This window comes from Somniosus microcephalus, unplaced genomic scaffold (assembly GCF_052327205.1).
Source record: "Somniosus microcephalus isolate GS21.2 unplaced genomic scaffold, FLI_Smic_1.0 unresolved_chr3, whole genome shotgun sequence".
In the NCBI taxonomy this organism is placed as follows: Eukaryota; Metazoa; Chordata; class Chondrichthyes; order Squaliformes; family Somniosidae; genus Somniosus; species Somniosus microcephalus.
In genome coordinates this window covers 64,851,638-64,877,395 of record NW_028225181.1, presented here as the reverse complement: position 1 = coordinate 64,877,395, position 25,758 = coordinate 64,851,638, and the positions used below count along the sequence as shown (strand labels likewise).

Genomic DNA, 25,758 nt, shown 5'->3' with positions numbered 1-25,758 from the left:
TAGATCAGTGTGAGGTGTTGTGTTAATGAATTTCACTATCGATCAGTGTGAGGTGGTGTGTTAATGAATGTCATGATAGATCAGTGTGAGGTGTTGTGTTAATGAATTTCACTGTAGGTCAGTGTGAGGTTGTGTGTTTTGGTGGGAAGAATAAGGAGGCCACTCACTACTTGGACAAGGGGGTGAAATTGGGTTGCTTTGTGCCTCCCGCGATATTCAGCGGGAGGTTAGCGGCGCAGGTAGTCGGTAGCTCCCCGCGGCACTGCACCGCCGGCAATTACATCATTGCCAAGCGCAGCACCCCGGCTGCAACCTTGGGTTACGACCCCTGACCTATCACCGGACGATGTGTCCGACAGGGTCAGGGGTCGTTTCTGCAGCCGCGATGCCACTTAAAGGGCAGGTGTCGGGCGGCAACTTTTTATTTTGGCCGACTGCCAGCACCTGCCCCCTTCCCCTTTCTTCTTCGGGGTGTCGGCCGCAATCGCACAGCCCGGCGCTCCTCTTGATCCGACACCCCACTCCCCGGTGGTCCAGCAGGGCCCAGATGTGCGCAGTGCTGCGCCCCTCCCCTTTAATCAGGGAGGGAGGTCTGCTATGGCATGGTGCTACGTGCCGACCGGCATGGCGCTGTGACACGAAGCACCGTGAAATTCACTGGTAGCGCCTCAAGAGGGAGGGGAACGCTTCCAGTAGAACCCTGCCTCCTGCCTGGGGCGCTACCACTGAATTTAATGCGCAGGGGCGCTAACTTTTTCAGGGCGTTAAAATTAGCCCCAGGGACGTTAGCGACCCAAAGGGGGCATCACCGAATTTCCCCCTAAGAGTCTAAATGGGCTGGAGGAGCAGAGGGTTCCAGGGATCCAGATACACAAATCACTAAAAGTAGCAACACAGATTAATAAGGCCATTAAAATAAAAGCACTGGGGTACATTCCTAAAGGAGCATTCTGTTCCGTGCCTAGGAGCTCTGAACCATGGCAGAGAGTAGCTGGGATACGTTTCTCACACGCCTCGAGATTAACCCGCACGGCAACTTTGCTGTCAGTGAAGAGAGACAAGAAAAACCAAAGTGCCATTTGCCCCTCTCAGTGTGGCCCTGAGGGACTGTGTCCAGGCTGGAGTTCTGTTCCCACTGCACGATCCTCCCCTAGATTGTCCTTTGAGCTCCAGCCAGGTGATGCTAAACACTCAGGTGGGAAAGAAGAAAATCTACAATAATGTGTTTAAAAAAAAGCTGGTTTATTTGACATCTATCCAGAATATTAAACTCCAGCCCAGTTATAGGGGTCATTAACATCAGCAGAAACAAACCCCAACTGTCAGAATGAACATGGTTCAGTCCTGGATGTGATTAACAGCAGCAATAACAGCAGAATCCAACCCCTGCAGTCATTTGTGAACTCGCTGGTGTGTCAGCAGGTTGGATGACTGAGTGAATCCATTCCCTCACACGGAGCAGGTGAACGGCCTCTCCCCAGTGTGAACTCGCTGGTGACTCAGTAGGTGGGATGACTGAGTGAATCCCTTCCCACACTCAGTGCAGGTGAACGGCCTCTCTCCAGTGTGAACACGCTGGTGTGTCAGTAGGTGGGATGACTGAGTGAATCCCTTCCCACACTCAGTGCAGGTGAACGGTTTCTCTCCAGTGTGAACTCGCTGGTGATTCAGCAGGCTGGATGAATTAGTGAATCCCTTCCCACACTCAGTGCAGGTGAACGGCCTCTCTCCAGTGTGAACACGCTGGTGTGTCAGTAGGTGAGATGAATTAGTGAATCCCTTCCCACACTCAGAGCAGGTGAATGGCCTCTCCCCAGTGTGAACTCGCTGGTGTTTCAGCAGGCTGCATGACTGAGTGAATCCCTTCCCACACTCAGTGCAGGTGAACGGCCTCTCTCCAGTGTGAACACGCTGGTGTGTCAGTAGGTGAGATGAATTAGTGAATCCCTTCCCACACTCAGAGCAGGTGAATGGCCTCTCCCCAGTGTGACCTCGCTGGTGTTTCAGCAGGCTGCATGACTGAGTGAATCCCTTCCCACACTCAGTGCAGGTGAACGGCCTCTCTCCAGTGTGAACACGCTGGTGTGTCAGTAGGTGAGATGACTTAGTGAATCCCTTCCCACACTCAGTGCAGGTGAACGGTCTCGCCCCGGTGTGAACACGCTGGTGTGTCTGAAGGTCACATGACTGAGTGAATCCCTTCCCACACACAGAGCAGGTGAATGGCCTCTCCCCAGTGTGAACTCGCTGGTGTGTCAGCAGGCTGGATGACTGAGTGAATCCCTTCCCACACTCAGAGCAGGTGAATGGCCTCTCCCCGGTGTGAATGCGCTTGTGTCTCGATAGGCCAGAGGGTTGGCTGAAGCCTCGTCCACACACAGAACACGTGTACGGTTTCTCCCCGCTGTGAATGGTGCTTTTTGCTTCCATGTTCAGAGGCCGGTGAGATTCAGATCCGGCGAGTCGAGTGACTCTGTCAGATCTTGAAGTGATGTTTGGTTTGAGCTTACCGTCTGTAAATCCTCCCCTTCCAGTGCCCTGTAAAATTAATATAAAACAGGGAGTGAGAGAGACAACCCACAGGAAAACAAAGGCAGGTTGTGAAATTGAGCTCAATGAATCTGGTCAATTGTGAAGTGACCATGAAAGCTGCCGGATTGTCATAAAAACCCAACTGGTTCACTGATGTCCTTCAGGGAAGGGAATCCGCCACCTGGTCTGGGCCTACACACAACTCTGGCCTCTATTTGGGGGGGGGGGGAGCAGGAGAGCGAAGGAAAGGAACTTTATACATCTGCAACTCGACCAGAACTTTGATAGAACCTCCAAAACCCACAACCTCCACCACCTAGAAGGACAAGGGCAGCTGTTGGATGTGATGGTGCTCCCATACAAGTTCCCCTCCAAGTCACACATCATCCTGACTCAGATATATTCATCGTTGCTGGGTCATAATCCTGGAACTCCTTACCGAACAACATTGTGGGAATACCTTCACCACACGGACTGCAGTAGTTCAAGAAGGCGACTCACCACCCCCTTCTCAACGGGAAACTGGGGATTGGCAATATTTGCTGCTCTTGCGAGCTACGCCCACATCCCAAGAATGAATTAAAACAAATCTGTGGATTAAAAGCCTGTACAGAAATACTTGTTCCTAAAAGAATACTCTTTTACATTGTACGGACAGTGTCTGTGTAACAACCTAATCTCCCCTAGAATCCACGTCCCTTGACAGTCTCACATTGGAAATTGTTGGGTCCTCCTGGGCTCAGAAGTACTGGGGGTTAAACCCAGCAGCTTCTCCTCCATCTCCACTCCAGCTCAAACTGAAACATAGAAACATACAAACATAGAAACAAAGAAGATAGGAGCAGGAGTAGGCTATTCGGCCCCTCAAGCCTGCTCCGCCATTCAATGCGATCATGGCTGATCATCCAAATTCAGTACCCGGTCCCTGCTTTCTCCCCATATCCCTTGATCCCTTTAGCTTTAAGAAATATATCCAATTCCTTCTTGAATATATTTAATGTATTGGCCTCTACTGCCTTCTCTGGTAGAGAATTCCACAGGTTCACCACTCTCTGGGTGAAGAAATTCCTCCTCATCTCTGTCCTAAATGGCTTACCCCGTATCCTTAGACTGTGACCCCTGGTTCTGGACACCCCGACCATCAGGAACATCCTTCCTGCATCTAGTCTGTCCAGTCCTGCCAGAATTTTATAAGTTTCAATGAGATCCCCTCTCATTCTTGTAAACTCCAGCGAATACAAGCCCAATCATCCCAATCTCTCATCATACATCATTCCTGCCATCCCAGGTATCAGCCTGGTGAATCTTCGTTGAACTCTTTCCACGGCAAGAACATCCTTCCTCAGATAAGGCGACCAAAACTGCACACAATACTCACGATGTGGTCTCACCAAGGCCCTGTACAACTGCAGCAAGACATCCTTGTTCCTGTACTCAAACCCTCTCGCTACAAAGGCCAACATACCATTTGCCTTCTTAACCACCTGCTGCACCTGCATGCTTACCTTCAGCGACTGGTGCACAAGGACACCCAGGTCTCATTGCACTTCCCCTTCTCCCAATCTATTGCCATTCAGATAATAATCTGCCTTCCTGTTTTTGCCACCAAAGTGGATAACCTCACATTTATCCACGTTATATTGCATCTGCTATGCTTCTGCCCAATCACCCAACCTGTCCAAATCATCCTGTAGTTTCTCGGCATCCTCACAGCACACACACCCACCCAGCTTTGTGTCGTCTGCAAATTTGGAGATATCACATCTAGTTCCCTTGTCTAGATCATTAATATATATTGTGAATAGATGGGGTCCAAGGACCGATCCTTGCGGTACCCCACTCGTCACTGCCTGCCACTCGGAAAAAGACCCGTTTATTCCAACTCTTTGCTTTCTGTCTGCCAACCAGTTCTCTATCCAAGTCAATACCTTGCCCCCAATCCCAGGTGCCTTAACTTTACACACTAATCTCTTGTGCGGGACCTTATCGAAAGCCTTCTGAAAGTCCAAATACACAACATCCACTGGTTCTCCCTTATCTATTTCACTAGTTACATCCTCAACAATGAAGCAACAAAAAGACCTACACAGGCAGCCATGGACCTACCTTCCTTCAGCCTGTAATAAAACTCTTCCCCACAGCCGCTAATGGCGGCCGCAGCACCCACAATTCCCCGATCCCCAGAAACCGCTCTATGCAACGCTCCGATTTCCCCGCTGAGAGTGCGCATTCTCCCCAGGGCCGTGGGCCATTCTGGGAGCCTGGCTCCTGTTCTTTGTCCCGAGTCAGACTCAGTGGTACCAGCTGAAGAAACCGGGAAGCGGCGGCTCGGATGGGAGAGGCGTTGCACCCTGGGTTTCCTGGTTCCGGGGCCCTGCCCGCACGTCCGCCAGGCCCAGCCGCCCTGATTCTGATTGAGTTTTTGATGCGGTAACAGAGAGGGTTGATGAGGGCAATGTGGTTAACGTGGTGTACATGGATTTCCAAAAGGCGTTCGACAAGTGCCACATTATAGACTTGCCAGCAAAGTTGAAGCCCATGGAATAAAAGGGGCAGTGGCAGCATGGATACGGAATTGGCAAAGTGACAGAAAACAGAGAGCAGTGGTGAACGGTTGTTTTTCAGACTGGAAGAAGGTACACAGTGGTGTTCCCCAGGTGTCGGTACTAGGACCACTGCTTTACTTGATATATATTAATGACTTAGACTTGGGTGTACAGTGCACAATTTCAAAATTTGCAGATGACACAAAACTTGGAAGTAAAGTGACCAGTGAGGAGGATAGTGATAGATTTCAAGACAGAGACAGGCTGGTGGAATGGGCGGACACGTGGCAGATGAAATTTAACGCAGAAAAGTGCGAAGTGATACATTTTGGTAGGAAGAACCAAGTGAGGCAACATAAACTAAAGGGTACAATTCTAAAATGTGTGCATGAACAGAGAGACCTGGGGGTATGTGTGCACAAATCGTTGAAGGTGGCAGGGCAGGTTGAGCAAGTGGTTAAAAAAGCATACGGGATCCTGGGCTTAATAAATAGAGGCATAGAGTCCAAAAGCAAGGAGGTTATGATGAACCTTTATAAAACACTGGTTCGGCCTCAACTGGAGTATTGTGTCCAATTCTGGGCCCCACACTTTCTGAAGGATGTGAAGGCCTCAGAGAGGGTGCAGAAAAGATTTACGAGAGGTTCCAGGTATGAGGGACTTCAGTTAAGTGGATAGACTGGAGAAGCTGGGGTTGTTCTCCTTAAAGCAGAGAGGTTGAGAGGAGATTTGATAGAGGTGTTCAAAATCACGAGGGGTCAGGACAGAGTAGAGAGAGAGAAACTGTTCCCATTGGCGGAAGGGTCGAGAACCGGGGGGACACAGATTTAAGGTGATTGGCAGAAGAACCAAACGCGACATGAGGAAAAACTTTACTCATTGAGTGGTTAGGATCTGGAATGCACTGCCTGAGAGGGAGGTGGAGGCAGATTCAACCACGGCTCTCAAAAGGGAATTGGATAAGTGCCTGAAGTAAAGAAATTTGCAGGGTTGCGGGGGAGTGGGACTAGCTGAAGTGGTCTTGCAGAGAGCCGGCACAGGCTCGACAGGCCGAATGGCCTCCTTCTGTGCTGTAACCATTCTCTGATTCTATAAAATATTAGAAAGTTTGTTCCACAGAAGCACGAGGTTCATTTGCTTTTATTGATGAATTTAAAAAGTCTCTATTAAAACCTGAGCCAGTGTGTTGTGAGCCAAAGAGCCTTGTGTCCAATGAGGGGAATAAAGGCCCACAGCCTCCCCTGGCCCCGGGCCCTGAACAAGGGACTGGAGAAAGTCGCTGCCCTGTGGATCAGACAATCAGCCGGCGCTAGTCCCGCCCCTCGGGCTCCCCGATTGGTTGGAGGATCCGCCCCGCTCGCTCTCTAATGGTCGGAAGCTCCCGTCAATCAGGCCCTGGGCCCAGGTCACGTGTCCCCAAGGAGCGCACGTGCTCCGTCCAACTGACGCCGCTCAGTCCGGGGCCTCGCGGACTCTCAGGTTTTTCTGTTTCTCTTTATTCTCTCCTGATCCACCCCTCCCCCACCACCCCGTGCGATTTTCCACCCAATCGGAGCGGAGAAAACTCACTTTGCGCCACCAATCGCGACTCTGAACCCGACACCAAGGCCTTTCCCCGGAATGGCCCGCGCCGACTCCGTCCGGCAGGATCCGAGTGCGCAGGCGCAGCTCCGAGTGTGGGAGGGTGTTTGGTGTCCTCTGGGCATGCGCGGTTGTTGCCCTTGGTGACAGGGAGGGGTCGCTGTGCCGGACTCGGTCCAAACCACCGCTCCATGTGCGCATGCGCGACGATCGTCTGTCAATCAACCATCAGCCAGAAGAGGTCGCTGGCGAGACCAGTGAAGAAAGAAACACTTGCATTTCTATAGCACCTTTCACCACAACCGGACGTCCCAAAGTGCTTTACAGCCAATGAAGTACTTTTGAAGTGTAGTCACTGTTGTCATGTAGGAATGTGGCAGTCAAATAGCACACAGCAAGCTCCCACAAACAGCAATGTGATAATGACCAGATAATCTATCTTTTTGTTAACTCTGTTTCTCTCTCTATGGATGTTGCCTGGCCTGCTGAGTGTTTCCAGCATTTCCTGTTTTTGTTTCAGATTTCCAGCATCCGCAGTATTTTGCTATTATCCTTTTGTTACACTGATTGAGGGATAAACATTGACTAGGACACCGGGGATATTCCCCTGCTCTTTCCCACATTACAACAGTGACTACACCTCAAAAGTACTTCATTGGCTGTAAAGCACTTCAAGACGTCTGCTGGTCATGAAAGCACGATATAAATGCAAGTCTTTCTTTCTCAAAATAGTGTCATGGGATCTTTTACATCCACCTGAGAGAGCAGACCGGGCCTCAGTTTAATGTCTCATCCGAAAGACGCCACCTCTGACAGTGCCTCAGTACTGCACTGGAGTGTCAGCCTGAATTTTTGTGCTCAAGTCTCTGGAGTGGGACTTGAACCCACAACCTTATGCCTCAGAGGCAAGAGTGCTACCATAGAGTCATAGATTTATACAGCACAGAAAGGGGCCCTTCGGCCCATCGTGTCCGCGCCGGCCATCAAGCCCTGTCTATTCTAATCCCATTTTCCAGCACTTGGTCCGTAGCCTTGTATGCTATGGCGTTTCAAGTGCTCATCTAAATGCTTCTTGAATGTTGTGAGGGTTCCTGCCTCTACCACCCTTTCAGGCGGTGAGTTCCAGATTCCAACCACCCTCTGGGTGAAAAAGCTTTTCCTCAAATCCCCTCTAAACCGCCTGCCCCTTACCTTGAAACTATGCCCCCCAGGTTATTGACCCCTCTACTAAGGGGAGAAGTTCCTTTCTATCTACCCTATCTATGCCCCTCATAATTTTGTACACCTCAATCAGGTTCCCCCTCAGCCTTCTCTGCTCTAAGGAAAACAACCCCAGCCTGTCCAGTCTCTCTTCATAGCTGAAGCACTCCAGCCCAGGTAACATCCTGGTGAATCTCCTCTGCACCCTCTCCAATGCAATCACATCCTTCCTATAGTGTGGCAACCAGAACTGCACACAGTATTCCAGCTGTGGCCTAACTAGCGTTTTGTACAGCTCCATCATAACCTCCCTGCTCTTGCCTTCATTAGCCGAGGAATAAAATATAAGTATCCCATATGCCTTCTTAACCACCTTATCTAGCTGTCCTGCTGCCCTCAGGGATCTATGTACATGCACACCAAGGTCCCTCTGATCCTCTGTCCTTCCTAGGGTTCTACCATTCATTGTGTATTCCCGTTAGTCCTCCCAAAATGCATCACCTCACACTTTTCAGGGTTAAATTCCATTTGCCACTGTGCTGCCCATCTAACCAAACCGTCTATATTCTCCTGTAGCCTGAGGCTTCCCTCCTCGCTATTTACCACTCCACCAATTTTCGTGTCATCTGCAAACTTGCTGATCATACCTCCTACATTCATATCTAAATCATTAATGTACACTACAAACAGCAAAGGACCCAGACCCTGTGGTACACCACTGGACACAGGCTTCCAGTCACAGAAACATCCTTCGACCATCACCCTCTGCCTCCTGCCACTAAGCCAATTTTGGATCCAATGTGCCAAATTGCCCTGGATCCCATGGGCTCTTACCTTCTTGACCAGTCTCCCATGTGGGACTTTGTCAAAAGCCTTACTGAAGTCCATGTAGACTACATCAACTGGACTGCCCTCATCCACACACCTAGTCACCCCCATCGAAAAATTCAATCAAATTGGTTAGACATGATCTCCCCCTGACAAAGCCATGCTGACTATCCTTGATTAATCCTTGCCTCTCCAAGTGGAGACTAATTCTGTCCCTCAGAAGTTTTTCCAATAATTTCCCTACCACTGATGTTAGGCTCACTGGCCTGTAATTCCCTGGTTTATCCCTACTACTACCCTTCTTGAATAATGGTACTACATTAGCTGTTCTCCAGTCCTCTGGCACCTCCCCTGTGGCCAGAGAGGTTCTGAAAATTTGTGTCAGAGCCCCTGCAATCTCCTCCCTTGCCTCACAGCAGCCTGGGATACATCTCGTCTGGGCCTGGGGGTTTATCCACTTTTAAGCCCGCTAAAACCACTAGTACCTCCTCCCTCTCAATACTAATTTGTTCAAGTATATCACAATCCCCCTGCCTGATTTCTATGCCTGCATCGTCCTTCTCCATAGTGAACACAGATGCAAAATATTAATTTAAAACCTCACCTACATCTTCTGGCTCTACACAGATTGCCACTTTGGTCCCTAATGGGCTCTACTCTTTCCCTGGTTATCCTCTTGCCCTTAATATACTAATAAAACACCTTGGGATTTTCCTTTATTTTGCCTGCCAGTGTTTTTTCATGACCCCTCTTCGCTCTCCTAATTTCTTTTTTTTAAGTACCCCACTGCACTTTCTATACTCCTCTTGGGCTTCCACTGTTTTTAGTCCTTTGTATCTGCCAAAAGCCTCCCTTTTTTTTTCCGAATCCATTCTTGTATGTCCCTCGACATCCAGGGTTCCCTGGGCTTGTTGGTCCCACCCTTGACCTTTACGGCAACATGTTGGCGTTGTACTCTATTTTCTTTCTGAAAGACTCCTACTGCTCTGATGTGGATTTTCCTACAAGTAGCTGATCCCAGTCCACTTTGGCCAGATCCTGCCTTATCATATTAAAATCGGCCTTCCCCCCAATTTAGAACCTTGATTTCCGGTCCATCTTTGTCCTTTTCCATGACAACCTGAAATCTCACCGAATTATGGTCACCGTCACCAAAATGCTCTCCCTTCTACCACTTGCCCTGATACATTCCCTCAAATTAGGTCCAGTACCGCCCCCTCTCTTGTAGCACTTTCTACATGTTGGCTGAAAAAGATCTCCTGGATGCACTTTAAGAATTCCACACCCTCTAAGCCTTTCACACTCTGACTATCCCAGTTAATATTGGGGAACTTGAAATCCCCAACAATTATTACCCGATTATTTCTACACTTCCCTGAGATTTGCCTACATATCTGTTCCTCTATCTCCCCTTACTGTTTGGGGGCCTATAGTACACTCCCAGCAAAGTGCTTGCCCCCTTTTAGTTTTTAAGTTCTACCCATATGGCTTCATTAGAGGAACCTGCTAAGATATCATTCCTTCTTACAGCAGAAATTGACTCCTTGATTAATATTACTAACCTGATTTTTGGTCAACTCTTGGGGAGTATTCGCGTTTAATAAATCTCCGGGAGAAGGAGTCGCTTCACTTGTACTGGTTCCTGCGGCCTGATCACCTTCCCCAGGAGCAGGGCCTTGACCCTGACTTTGTTCACTTGTACCGGTTCCTGGGGGCTGATCACTGACCCCACGAGCAGGGCCTTGATTCTGGGAGGTGTTTTATTGCACCGCTTGGTTTACTTGAGAAGAGCCCCATCAGGGCGAGCGCGGGAGGGCCGGGGGTGGCGAGCGCGGGAGAAACATAGAAGATAGGAGCAGGAGTCGGCCATTTGGCCCTTCGAGCCTGCTCCGCCATTCAATGAGATCATGGCTGATCATCCAAATTCAGTACCCTGTCCCTGCCTTCTCCCCATATCCCTTGATCCCTTTAGCCTCAAGAAATATATCCAACTCTTTCTTAAATATATTTAATGAACTGGCCTCCACCGCCCTCTGTGGCAGAGAATTCCACAGGTTCACCACTCTCTGGGTGAAGAAATTCCTCCTCATTTCAGTCCTAAATGGCTTACCCCTTATCCTTAGACTATGACCCCTGGTTCTGGACTCCCCGGCCATCAGAAACATCCTTCCTGCATCGAGTCTGTCCAGACCTGACAGAATTTTATAGGTTTCGATGAGATCCCCTCTCAATCTTCTAATCTCCAGTGAGTATAAGCCCAATCGACACAATCTCTCCTCATACGTCATTCCTACCATCCCAGGTATCAGCCTGGTGAATCTTCGCTGCACTCCCTCCATGGCAAGAACGTCCTTCCTCAGGTAAGGTGACCAAAACTGCACACAATACTCAAGGTGCGGTCTCACCAAGGCCCTGTACAACTGTAGCAAGACATCCTTGTTCCTGTACTCAAACCCTCTTGCTACGAAGGCCAACATACCATTTGCCTTCTTAACCGCCTGCTGCACCTGCATGCTTACCTTCAGCGACTGGTGCACAACACCACCCAGGTCTCGTTTTATTCCAACTCTGCCTTCTGTCCGCCAACCAGTTCTCTATCCAAGTCAATACGATGCCCCCAATCCCATGTGCCTTAATTTTGCACGCTAATCTCTTATGTGGGACCTTATCGAAAGCCTTCTGAAAGTCCAAATACACCACATCCACTGGTTCTCCCTTATCTATTTTACCAGTTACATCCTCAAAAAATTCCAGTAGATTAGTCAAGCACGATTTACCTTTTGTAAATCCATGTTGACTTTGTCCGATCCTGTCACTGCTTTCCAAGTGCTCGGCTATTACATCTTTTATAATAGACTCTAGCATTTTCCCCGTTACCGATGTCAGGCTTACCGGTCTATAATTCCCTGCTTTTTCTCTACCACCTTTTTTGAATAGTGGGGTAACATTAGCTACCCTCCAATCCATGGGTACCGTTCCAGAGTCTATCGAGTTCTGGAAGATGACCAGCAATGCATCTACTATCTCTAGGGCCACTTCCTTAAGTACCCTGGGATGTAGACCATCCGGCCCTGGGGATTTATCAGCCTTCAGTCCATCAATTTTCCGAACACCATTTCCTTACAAATACTGATTTCTTTCAGTTCCTCCCTTTCATCAGGTCCTATGTTCCCCGACATCTCTGGGAGGTTATTGGTGTCCTCCTTTGTGAAGACAGAACCAAAGTATGTATTTAGTTGGTCTGCCATTTCCTTGTTTCCCATTATAAATTCCAGATTCTGACTGTAAGCGACCTACGCTTGACTTCACCAATCTTTTTCTCTTCACATATCTATAAAAGCTTTTACAGTCAGCTTTTATGTTCCCAGCTAACTCACTCTCATTCTATTTTCCCTTTCTTAATTAATCCCTTTGTCAACTCCTAAACTGCTCCCAATCCTCAGGATTATTGCTTTTTCTAGCCAATTTATATGTTCTCTCCTTGGATCTTATGCTATCCCTAATTTCCCTTGTTAGCCACGGTTGAGTCATCTTTTTTGTTTTATTTTTATGCCAAACTGGGATGAACAAATTCTGTAGCTCATCCATTCGGTCTTTGAATGTTTGCCATTGCCTATCCACCGTCAACCCTTTGTGCGCCATTCCCCACTCAATCCTACCCAACTCGCTCCTCAGACCATCGTAGTTTCCTTTATTTAAATTGAGGACCCTTGTCTCTGAGTCAACTACTTCATTCTCCATCTTAATGAAGAATTCGATCATATTATGATCGCTCCGACCCAAAGGGCCTCATACAACAAGATTGCTAATTAATCCTTTCTCGTTACATAATACCCAGTCTAAGATGGCCTGCTCTCTGGTTGGTTCCCCGACATATTGGTTCAGGAAACCATCCCGTGAACACTCCAGGAATTCCTCCTCCACAGTATTGTTACTAATTTGGTTGGCCCAATCTATATGTAGATTAAAGTCACCCATGATGACTACTGTGCCCTTATTGCACGCTTCTTTAATTTCCCTTTTAATGCCATCCCCTACCTCCGTCTTACTGTTTGGAGGTCTATATACCACTCCCACTAATGTTTCTTTCCCCCTTAGTATTTCTCAATTCTACCCATACAGATTCCACATCATCAGAGCTAATATCCTTCATTACAATAGTATTAATCCGTTCTTTAACCAGTAATGCTACCCCACCTCCCTTTATTTTTAAGAACATACATAAGAAATAGGAGCAGGAGTAGGCCAATCGGCCCCTCGAGCCTGCTCCGCCATTCAGTAAGATCATGGCTGATCTGATCCTAACCACCAATCCACTATCTCAGAACCATCTCCTGAATCTAACAGAATTAGACACACTATCTTTCCTGAATATTGAATACCCCTGGAGGTTGAGTTCCCAGTCTTGGCCATCCTTGAGCCACGTTTCCGTAATCCCAACCAAATCATATTAGTTTACCTCTATTTGCGCAGCCAATTCGTCCACCTTATTACAAATGCTCCTCGCATTAAGACAAAGCCTTCAGGCTTGTTTTTTTTTTTTTTTTTTTTTAAACACTCTTACACCTATTAGAATTATTATTTACTGTGGCCACGTTTGATTTAAACCGTTAATTTCTCTGACTGCCACTTTTGTTTTTCTCCTTCCTATCTTTTGCTTTTATCCTTGTTTTCCTTTCCTCCGTCTCCCTGCTCAGGTTCCCAACCCCCTGCCATTTTAGTTTAACCCCCCCCCGAACAGTGCTAGCAAACCTCCCCGCAAGGATATTTGTCCCGCTCTGGTTCAGGTGCAACCCGTCCGACTTGTACAAGTCCCACCTTCCCCAGAAGCAGACCCAGTGATCCAGGAAACTAAAGCCCTCCCTCCTGCACCAACTCTTTAGCCACGCATTCATTTGCTCTATCCTCCTATTCCTATACTCACTAGCACGTGGCACCAGGAGTAATCCAGAGATTACAACCTTTGAGGTCCTACTCTTTAATCTGCTACCTAGCTCCCTAAATTCTTGCTGCAGGATCATCCCTCTTCCTACCTATGTCGTTGGTCCCAATGTGAACCATGACCTCTGCCTGTTCACCCTCCCCCTTCAGAATGCCCTGCAGCCGTTGAGTGACATCCTTGACCCTGGCACCAGGGAGGCAACAAACCATCCTGGAGTCACGTCTATGGCCACAGAAACGCCTATCTGTTCCCCTTACGATAGAATCCCCTACCGCTATTGCTCTCCCACTTTTTCCTCCCTTCCTGAGCAGAAGCACCCCTGGTGCCAGGAAGTTGGCTGTTGCTGCCTTCCCCTGGTGAGTCATCCCCCTCAACAGTATCCAAATTGGTATACCTGTTTGAAAGGGGGACAGCCACAGGGGTCCCCTGCACTACCTGCCTGCTTCTATTGCTCCGCCTGGTGGTCACCCATTTCCCTTCTGCCTGTGCAGCCCTACCCTGCGGCGTGACCAACTCAAACGTGTAATTCACGACCCTCTCAGCATCGTGAATGCTCCACAACCCATCCATCCGCAGCCCCAGTGCCTCAATACAGTCCGTTAGTAGCTGCAGCTGGATGCATTTCTGGCACACGTGGTCATCAGGGACACTGGCAGCATCCCTGAATTCCCACAGAGAGCAAGAGGAGCCTAACACGGGGCTGGGCTCTCCTGGCATGACTTACCCCTTTAATTAATTTAAATTAATTCAATACCACCAGTTAAAGATATACTCTAGGGCACTTATTTACCAACTGTCCCCACTCCACCACAGAGACCCAAGAAAATATAAACCGCAGAATTTAACCCTGTCTCTGCTCCCGAAACCAGCCTCTAAAGAAAGCCCGCGAAAGTGAATTTAAATACTCACTCGGTCTCCGGTTTCACTGCTCCCGACGGGGGGGGGGGGGGGGCCGAGCGCGCAAGGGGGGGGGGGGCCGAGCACGGGGGGGGGGGGGGGGCCGAGCACGGGAGGGCGAGCGCGGGAGGGGGGGGGCCCCCCCGAGCGCGGGAGGGCCGGGGGGGGGGGGGGGGGGGGCCGAGCGCGTGAGGGCCGGGGGGGGGGGGGGGCCGAGCGCGGGAGGGCCGGGGGCGGGAGGCCGAGGGTGGGAGGGCCGGGGGGGGCCGAGTGCGGGAGCCGCCGAGCGCGGGAGGGCCGGTGGGGGAGGGGGCGAGCGCGGGAGGGGGGGCGAGCGCGGGAGGGCCGGGGGGGGGGGGGGGTGCCAGCGCGGGAGGGCCGGGGGGGGGGGCGAGCGCGGGAGGGCCGGTGTGAGTGCGGGAGTGTCCATCTCCAGGACCAGTGTGTATCTGAGTCAATGGGACTGTCTCTTACCTTTCTCCCCCCAGTCGATCTCTGGAAGCTCTTTGAATCGGAAGAGTTCTCTGCAGTTGGTGCTCTCACAATCCTGTGCTGGTTCACCTGCTGTCGTTCCTCAGTCTGCAATCCCTGTTTACTCTCGGCTGTGGACCTTTCTCAATCACTCAGTCTTTCACCGGGAGATCTAATTATGGCAGGACTGAAAACAACAACATGAATAGTGTGAAGTAATGTAATGTAGACTTTTCTGCAGCTTAATAAAAATAAAAGTTTGGGTCCGAATGCTTCTGTCCGATTGTGTCCCTTTTCTCAGATCCCCGCCACGCCAGCCTGGGCTTCCAGAAAATCACCAAAGTTCTGGATGGAAATGTACAACTTCCCTGTGCTTTAGGCAAACCGAAGCTGGGGCCATCTTTCCCAGGTAACACACTGATCTCACTGGGCCCAATCTCCCTGGGTTACACACTGTCTGATCTTACTGGTATTTCTATTCTATAACTCCGTCCTCTCGCCAAACCCAGTTTCAAGGCTGAGTATTTAGTTTGGAGATGTTCCTCACAGTAAAATTCCGGCCTCCTGAGACTCCCCCATTTTCACTGCTCTGGGCAGAAATGCGCCATTTTGTGTCCAAACTGCTGATGATCCCACCACGCCCTCCACCCCCGGACCAGCCCCTGTATTGTGAGCCGGTTCAGCTCATTCCCCGAGACCTAATGCTGACAGGAATCTCCCCTCCATTACAAACCGGTTCTGTTGCACTTTACCCTCCCCCCTTGTGATAAAAAACATTAGAACGGAGACTTCCGCATTCTCACTCCTGTAGACGGAAACGCGCCATTTTCTGTGCGGAGTTACTAACCAGAGCGGTGACCCTGTAACCCTCCCTCGCTGTGACCTAAACTCGGGGTTGAGCAGCCGCTGTCGGGCCGGGTGTTGAATGGAGCAGAGTTCCCTCAGTCACAGAGCAGGCCCTGTAACCCGGGCAACCAGCCCGTGTCTGACTCTCACTCACCGATCAACCCGCGCCGCCCGGCACTGCGCCCGCGCGGGACGGCAAGGCCGCGGCACTGCGCCCGCGCGGGACGGCAACACAGCAGGAGAGTATCACTATCGCTCCCCTTAAACACCTCAATTAGATCACCCCTTGATCTTCTATGTTCAAGGGAATAGAAAGCTAGACTGTGCAACCTGTCCTGATAATTAAACCATTTTAGCTCAGGTATCATCCGATGAATCCCCTCTGCATCCCCTCCAACGCCAACATCTCTTTCCTGAGGGGCGGTGCCCAGAACTGAATAACATGTGGGACAATATCCACTACTCAAAAATATATTGTGACAGAGATTATCAAATTTTAAAAGAACCATTACCAAACCATAGCAAGAGGAAGTCTTACAAATTATATGTATCTATACATAACCTACTGCTCAGAACCAACAGGTTCCTACTCCTGGACTGCCGAGTACATAGACAGGAGTTTACACTGAATGTTTCACAGACTTTCAGATATAAATTGGAGCCAAGGCCTCTGGCACTGAGATCTGACAGATTGTTACCCTGACAACAGAGGAAATCACTTACCGACAATAACTGAAAACAGAAATAACAAAACCAACATCACATGTTTGGAGTTTAGTGAAGAACATTAACCCTGAACATTCAGCCAGTGTTTCTAACCATGAAGCTGCGATTCCAATAACGGATTTTTACACCACCAGACCAGACACTGCGGGTTTACTGAATCCACCGTCAGTTCCAGCTGTACAGAACATTAAGCAGTGCCACATCTACAGAAATACATCAATACAATAGTCACATTGTTGGAGATTCACCCTGTGACCGCTGAAAATCAGATTGTCTTAAACCAGCTAAATCTGTTAGTTCTCGAATTGTATGTATCCAGCCCCTCGAGCCTGCTCCGCCATTCAATGAGATCATGGCTGATCATCCAAATTCAGTACCCGGTCCCTGCTTTCTCCCCATACCACTTGATCCCTTTAGCCTTAAGAAATATATCCAATTCCTTCTTGAATATATTTAATGAATTGGCCTCTACTGCCTTCTGTGGTATAGATTTCCACAGGTTCACCACTCTGGGTGAAGAAATTCCTCCTCATTTCTGTCCTAAATGGCTTACCCCTTATCCTTAGACTGTGACCCCTGGTTCTGGACTCCCCGACCATCAGGAACATCCTCCCTGCATCTAGTCTGTCTAGTCCTGTTAGAACTTTATAAGTTTCAATGAGATCCCCTCTCATTCTTCTAAACTCCAGCGAGTATAAGCCCAATTGACCCAATCTCTCCTCATACGTCATTCCTGCCATCCCAGGTATCAGCCTGGTGAATCTTCGCTGCACTCCCTCCATGGCAAGAACTTCCTTCCTCAGATAAGGCGACCAAAACTGCACACAATACGCAAGGTGTGGTCTCACCAAGGCCCTGTACAACTGCAGCAAGACATCCTTGCTCCTGTACTCAAACCCTCTTGCTACGAAGGCCAACATACCATTTGCCTTCTTAACTGACTGCTGCACCTGCATGCTTACCTTCAGCGACTAGTGCACAAGGACACCCAGGTCTCGTTGCACTTCCCCTTCTCCCAATCTATTGCCATTCAGATAATAATCTGCCTTTCTGTTTTTGCCACCAAAGTGGACAACCTCACATTTATCCACGTTATATTGCATCTGCCATGTTTCTGCCCAATCACCCAACATGTCCAAATCATCCTGAAGTTTCTCGACATCCTCCTCACAGCACACACGCCCACCCAGCTTTGTGTCGTCTGCAAATTTGGAGATATTACATCTAGTTCCCTCGTCTAGATCATTAATGTATATTGTGAATAGCTGGGGTCCTAGGACCGATCCCTGCGGTACCCCACTAGTCACTGCCTGCCATTCAGAAAAAGTCCTGTTTATTCCAACTCTTTGCTTTCTGTCTGCCAACCAGTTCTCTATCCAAGTCAGTACCTTGCCCCCAATCCCATGTGCCTTAACTTTACACAGACTGTAAAGCTGTGTATTTGATGAGAAAGGGAGTTAGGCGAGGAGTGGAGGGAAGTGCTCCTTTATCTATCTTTCTCAACCTCCAGGACAGCAGGAGTTAAAAAGCTGCACGAGAGGGGACAGAGAACCAGTGGGAGTTCAGCTCTGTGAAACCCCCCAACCGCATTCGGAGAAAAATAAAAGGTGACATCACAGGGAAACGGGTAAGTGATTGGTCGGTGAGTATTTTGCTCACTTCTCTTATCTTTTAAGAGTAGCCATGGTGTGGAGATGCAGGTGTTGGACTGGGGTGGACAAATGTAAGAAGTCACAACACCAGGTTATAGTCCAACAGTTTTATTTGAAATCACAAGCTTTCGGAGCGCTGCTCCTTCGTCAGGTGACTTCACTGGACTATAACCTGGTGTTGTGTGACTTCTTACACTTATCTTTTGAAGCCCAGGAAGTTTTAGTAACTGTACGGTTTCATTAGTATTAGTAAAGATTACTAGCAGTAATAAATCTTATTGGGTGTAGTAGGGTTATAAAATAAATTAATTAAGACTCAATAAAGATAGCAGGGCAGGTGATGTGTTGCGACTGCAGTATGTGGGAGCTCCTGGACGCCAGTCTGATCCAGGACGAACACGTCTGTGATAAGTGTCTGCGGCTCGAGGAGCTTTGGCTCAGAGTTGAGGAGCTGGAGGCCGAGATGCGGACACTGCGATGCATCAGGGAGGGGGAAAGTTACCTGGACACTTTATTCCAGGAGGCAGTCACACCCCTTAGGATAGGGTCTTTGGATTTGGTCAGTGGTCAGGGACAGGAGGATGTGACTGCGAGTGAAATCGAAACATAGAAGATAGGAGCAGGAGTAGGCCATTCAGCCCCTCGAGCCTGTTCCACCATTTAATGAGATCAAGGCTGATCATCCAAACTCAGTACCCTGTCCCTGCTTTCTCCCCATATCCCTTGATCCCTTTAGCCTTAAGAAATATATCCAACTCCTTCTTGAATATATTTAATGTATTAGCCTCTACTGCCTTCTGTGGTAGAGAATTCCACAGGTTCACCACTCTCTGGGTGAAGAAATTCCTCATCTCTGTCCTAAATGGCTTACCCCTTATCCTTAGACTGTGAGCCCTGGTTCTGGACTCCCCCGCCATCGGGAACATCCTTCCTGCATCTAGTCTGTCTAGTCCTGTTAGAATTTTATAAGTTTCAATGAGATCCCCTCTCATTCTTCTAAACTCCAGTGAGTATAAGCCTAATCGACACAATCTCTCCTCATAAGTCATTCCTGCCATCCCAGGTATCAGTCTGCTGAATCTTCGCTGCACTCCCTCCATGGCAAGAACATCGTTCCTCAGATAAGGTGACCAAAACAGCACACAATACTCAAAGGTGTTGTCTCACCAAGGCCCTGTACAACTGCAGCAAACATCCTTGTTCCTGTACTCGAACCCTCTCGCTACAAAGGCCAACATACCATTTGCCTTCTTAACTGCCTGCTGCACCTGCATGCTTACCTTCAGCGACTGGTGCACAAGGACACCCAGGTCTCGTTGCACTTCCCCTTCTCCCAATCTATTGCTGTTCAGATAATAATCTGCCTTCCTGTTTTTGTCACCAAAGAGGATAACCTCACATTTATCCACATTATACTGCATCTGCCATGCTTCTGCCTAATCACCCAACCTGTCCAAATCATACTGGGCTTTCTCGGCATCCTCCTCACAGCACACGCCCACCCAGCTTTGTGTCGTCTACAAACTTGGAGATATTACATCTTGTCCCCTCGTTTAGATCATTTATACATATTGTGAATAGCTGGGGTCCGAGGACCGATCCCTGGGGTACCCCACTAGTCACTGCCTGCCACTCGGAAAAAGACCCATTTATTCCAACTCTTTGCTTCCTGTCTGCCAACCAGTTCTCTTTCCAAGTCAGTACCTTGCCCCCAATCCCATGTGCCTTAACTTTACATGCTAATCTCTTATGCGGGACCTTATCGAAAGCCTTCCAAAAGTCCAAATACACCACAGCTACTGGTTCTCCCTTATCTATTTTACCAGTTACATCCTCAAAAAATTCCAGTAGATTAGTCAAGCATGATTTACCTTTTGTAAATCCATGTTGACTTTGTCCGATCCTATCACTGTTTTCCAACTGCCATTACATCTTTTATAATGGACTCTAGCATTTTCCCCACTACCGATGTCAGGCTTACCAGTCTATAATTCCCCGTTTTCTCTCTACCACCTTTTTTGAATAGTGGGGTAACATTAGCTACCCTCCAATCCATGGGAACTGTTCGAGTCTATTGAATTTTGGAAGATAGACCATTTCTAGGGCCACTTCCTTAAGTACCCTAGGACATAGATTATCAGGCCCTGGGGATTTATTGGACTTCAATCCCGTCAATTTCCCTAACACCATTTCCCTACAAATACTGATTTCTTTCAGTTCCTCCCTCTCATTAGACCCTATGTTCCCCGACATCTCTGGGAGGTTATTTGTGTCCTCCTTTGTGAAGACAGAACCAAAGTACAGGAAACTTCACGATATCCGGCACCGACGGGACCGAGCTGCTGCCGATCTATCCAAACTTCCGGATAGACCAGCGCTAATGTTGTAGGATACGGAGGTTTTCATCTCCGTATCTGACAGCAAACACTGTTGCTTAGCAACAGCTTGTAAACACTCAGCCCGTACCTTGGAAGCGTCTCTGAAGCTGTTGCTAAGCTACAGAGATGCTTTCCAGAGCCTGCCTGGTAAAAGAATGCTAGAAGAAAAACCTAACCAAAACAGCTGCTGATTTCTGCTGTTAGATCGAGGTTTACGGACATACAACCTCCGGATAAGCCAAAGTTTCCTGTATGTATTTAATTGGTCTGCCATTTCTTTGTTCCCCATTATAAATTCCCCTGATTCTGACTACAAGGGACCTACGCTCGACTTCACCAAACTGTTTCTCTTCAAATATCTATAGAAGCTTTTGCAGTCAGTTTTTATGTTCCCTGAAAGCTTACTCTCATACTCTATTTTCCGCCTCTTAATTAATCCCTTTGTCCTCCTTTGCTGAATCCTAAACTGCTCCCAATCCTCAGGTTTACTGCTTTTACTGGCCAATTTATATGTCCTCTCCTTGGATCTTATGCTATCCCTAATTTCCCTTGTTAGCCACGGTTGAGTCAACTTTTTTGTTTTATTTTTATGCCAAACAGGGATGAAAAAATTCTGTAGTTCATCCATGCGGTCTTTGAATGTTTGCAATTGCCTATCCACTGTCAACCCTGAGTGACATTCCCCAATCAATCCTACCCAACTCACGCCTCATACCATCGTAGTTTCCTTTATTTAAATTCAGGGCCCTAGTCTCTGAGTCAACTACTTCACTCTCTGTGTTAATGAAGAATTCTATCATATTATGATCGCTCTGACCCAAGGGGCCTCGCACAACAAGACTGCTAATTAATCCCCTCATTACATAATACCCAGTCTAAGATGGCCTAATCTCTAGTTGGTTCCTCGACATATTGGTCCAGGAAACCATCCCGTATATACTCCAGGAATTCCTCCTCCACAGTATTGTTACTAATTTGGTTAGCCCAATCTATATGTAGATTAAAGTCACCCATGATAACTGCTGTGCCCTTATTGCACACATCTCTAATTTAGCGTTTAATGCCATCTCCAACCTCCACATTACTGTTTGGGGTTCTGTATACCACTCCCACTAACATTTTCTGCCCCTTGGTATTTCTCAATTCTACCCATACAGATGCCACAACATCAGAGCTAATATCCTTCCTTACAATTGTGTTAATCCCTCTTTAACCAGCAATGCTACCCCACCTCCTTTTCCTTTTCGCCTTTCTTTCCTGAATATTCAATACCCCTGGATGTTGAGTTCCCAGCCTTGGTCACCCTGGAGCCATGTTTCCATAATCCCAATCACATCATATCGGTTTACCTCTATTTGCACAGCTAATTCATCCACTTTATTACGAATGCTCCTTGCATTAAGACACAAAGCCTTCAGGCTTGTTTTTTAATGCTCTTAGACCTTTTAGAATTACTATTTACTGTGGCCATATTTGATTTAAACCCTTGATTTCTCTGACTGCCACCTTTGTTTTTCTCCTTCCTGTCTTTTGCTTCTATCCTTGTTTCCCTTTCCTCTGTCTCCCTGCTCAGGTTCCCAGCCCCCTGCCATTTTAGTTTAAACCCTCCCCCAGAGCACTGGCAAACACTCCCCCGAGGACATCAGTCCCGGTCCTGCCCAGGTGCAAACCGTCCGGTTTGTACTAGCCCCACCTCCCCCAGAACCAGTTCCAATGTCCCAGGAATTTGAATCCCTGCCCCTTGCGCCATTCCTCTAGCCACGTATTCATCTGAAATATAATTCCATTGCTACTCTGACTAGCACGTGGCACTGGTAGCAATCCTGAGATTACTACCTTTGAGGTCCTATTTTTAAATTTACCTCCTAGCTCCCTATATTCAGCTTTTAGGACCTCATCCCGTTTTTTACCTATATCGTTGGTACCTATATGTACCACGACAACTGGCTGTTCACCCTCCCCTTCCAAAATGTTCTGCAGCCGCTCTGGAGACATCCTTGACCCTTGCACCAGGAGGCAACATACCATCCTGGAGTCATGTTTGTGGCCGCAGAAACGCCTATCTGTTCCCCTCACAATAGAATCCCCTATTACTATAGCTCTCCCACTCTTTTTCCTCCCGTCCTATGCAGCAGAACCACCCATGGTGCCAGGAAGTTGGCTGCTGCTGCCTTCCCCTGATAAACCATCCTCCCCAACAATATCCAAAGCAGTATATCTGTGAGCGGGGGGGGGGGGGGGGGGGATGGTCACAGGGGAGCCCTGCACTACCTGCCTGCGCCTACTACTCTGCCTGGTGGTCACCCATTCTCTTCCTGCCTGTGCAGCCTTTACCTGCGGTGTGACCAACTCTCTAAACATGCTATCCACGATGTCCTCAGCATCGCGAATGCTCCAGTATGTACCCACTCGCAGCTCCAGCGCCACAATGCGGTCTGTCAGTAGCTGCAGCTGGATACACTTCCCGCACACATGGTCGTCAGGGACACAGGAAGTGTCCCTGATTTCCCACATAGTGCAGGAGGAGCATATCACGGCACAGAGCTCTCCTGCCATGCCTTACCCTTTAATTCATTCAAATTAAATTAAAAGTGAGGCAGGTATGGGGACCCAGGAGGTGGGGGAGCCTCAGCCTTTGCAATTGTCCAACAGGTTTGAGGTTCTTGCGGCCTGTATGGATGAAAGCGGTGGCTGCAGGGTGGATGAGCAAACTGACCGTGGCACCGAGGTACAGGAAGCGATTCAAGCGGGGGGAGTTAATAGGAATATATAGTGGTAATAAGGGATAGCATAGTAAGGGCGATAGATACAGTTCTCTGCGGCCAAGAGCGAGAGTCCAGATGGCTGTGTTGCCTGCCCGGTGCCAGGGTTCAGGATATCTGCTCTGGGCTAGAGAGGAACTTGCAGTGGGAGGGGGAGGAGCCAATGGTCGTGGTCCATGTAGGTACCAACACAGTTAGAACTAGGAAAGCGGTTCTGCTGAGAGACTGTGAGCAGCTAGGGGCTAAATTAAAAAGCAGAGCCTCAAGGGTAATAATGTCTGCATTGTTACCTGAGCCACGAGCAAATTGGCAAAGGGTAAATCAAATTAGAGAGATGAATGCGTGGCTCAAAGACTGGTGTGGGAGAAATGGGTTTCGATTCCTGGGGCACTGGCACCACACTGGGGAAAGTGGGATCTGTATCGTTGGGACGGTCTTCACTTGAACCGTGCTGGGACCAGTGTTCTGGCGAGTCATATAACTAGGGCGGTAGAGAGGGTTTTAAACTAAATAGTGGGGGCAAGGGATCAAATTTGGGAAGATGTGGTAAATCAAAGAGTAGAGACAAGGCAATAGAGAAAGGTATTAATATGGGAAATGATAAACAGACCGTGACAGGAAGGGATAGAGAGGACAAATCTAAGAGTAAATCAACAGTTAAGGCTAGAGGTTACAAAAATAAAAGGACAAAACTAAAGGCTCTGCATCTGAATGCACGTAGCATTCAAAACAAAACAGATGAACTGATGGTGCAAATAGGAATAAATAAGTATGATCTGATAGCCATTACAGAAACATGGCTGCAGGATGACATAGATTGGGACCTGAATATTGAAGAGTACGTGACATTTAGGAAGGACAGAAAGCTAGGAAAAGGTGGAGGGGTGGCTCTGTTAATTAATGATGGTATTAGCACAATAGAGAGGGATGACCTAAGTTCAGGAAACCAGGATGTAGAAGCGGTTTGGGTAGAGATGAGAAATGATGAAGGCAAGAAGTCACTTGTGGGAGTGGTGTACAGGCCCCCTAACAGTAACCACACGGTAGGATGGAGTATAAAGGAAGAAATAATGGGAGCTTGTCAGAAAGGTATGGCAATAATCATGGGGGATTTAATCTACATAGAGACCGGAAAAATCAGATCGGCAAAGGTAGCCTAAATGAGGAGTTCATAGAATGTTTTCAGGATAGTTTCTTACAACAGCACGTTCTGGAGCCAACCAGAGAGCAGGCTATACTAGACCTGGTATTGTGCAATGAGATAGGATTAAATTAAAGACCTCAGTGAAGGAGCCCTAGGTAGCAGCGATCATAATATGATTGAATTTTACCTTCAGTTTGAGGGAGAGAAGAGTGGGTCCAAGACTAGTATTTTAAAATTAAATAAGGGCAATTACGAGGGCATGAAAGCAGAGCTAGTTAAAGTGAACTGGCAAATTAGGTTAAGGGATAGGTCAATAGAGATGCAGTGGCAGACATTTAAGAGGATATTTCAGAATACACAGAATATACACATTCCAACGAGAAAGAAAAATTCCAAGGGGAGGACCCACCATCCATGGTTATCTAAAAAAATTAATAGCATCCAACTTAAAGAAAAAGCATATAATTGCGCAAAGATGGCTGGCAGGTCAGAAGATAGGACAGAATATAAAAAACAAAGAGTGACTAAAAGATTAATAAAGGAGAAAAATTAGAGTACGAGAGAAAGCTAGCTAGAAATATAAAAACAGATAGTAAGAGCTTCTATTGATATTTAAAATAAAGAAAAGATTTAACAAAAAAGAGTGTCAGGGAATTAAAAATGGAAAATAAGGAGATGGCAGTTGAATTGTACAGGTATTTTGTATCGGTCTTCACCATAGAGGATACAAGTAACATCCCAGAAATAGCTGTAAATCAGGAAATGGAAGGGAGGAACCAGTGTGTATCTGAGTCAATGGGACTTTCTCTGACCTTTTCCCCCAGTCGATCTCTGGAAGCTCTTTGAATCGGAAGAGTTCTCTCCAGTTGGTGCTCTCACAATCCTGTGTTGGTTCACCTGCTGTCGTTCCTCAGTCTGCAATCCCTGTTTACTCTCAGCTGTGGACCTTTCTCAATCACTCAGTCTTTCACCGGGAGATCTAATTATGGCAGGACTGAAAATAACAACATGAATAGTGTGAAGTAATGTAATGTAGACTTTTCTTCAGCTTAATAAAAATAAAAGTTTGGGTCCGAGTGCTTCTATCTGATGTTGTCCCTTTTCTCAGATCCCCGCCACGCCTGCCTGGGCTTCCAGCAAATCACCAAAGTTCTGGATAGAAATGTACAATTTCCCTGTGCTTTAGGCAAACCGAAGCTGGGGCCATCTTTCCCAGGTAACACACTGTCTGATCTCACTGGGCCCATCCTCCC

The 25,758-nt window shown here is 48.0% G+C and overlaps 1 protein-coding gene across 1 annotated transcript; it reads right to left on the bottom strand.

The window, feature by feature from the left end:
- Positions 1 to 1,225: 1,225 nt before the first annotated feature.
- On the bottom strand, positions 1,226 to 25,495 carry LOC147091656 (uncharacterized). Its single transcript, XM_085976863.1, has 3 exons — positions 25,318 to 25,495; positions 15,001 to 15,184; positions 1,226 to 2,538 (listed from the first exon to the last, which is right to left on the bottom strand). Exon 3 carries the CDS (start codon positions 2,428 to 2,430, stop codon positions 1,450 to 1,452), a length of 981 nt encoding a protein of 326 aa, XP_085832989.1. The 5' UTR covers positions 2,431 to 2,538; positions 15,001 to 15,184; positions 25,318 to 25,495; the 3' UTR covers positions 1,226 to 1,449.
- Positions 25,496 to 25,758: the final 263 nt, after the last annotated feature.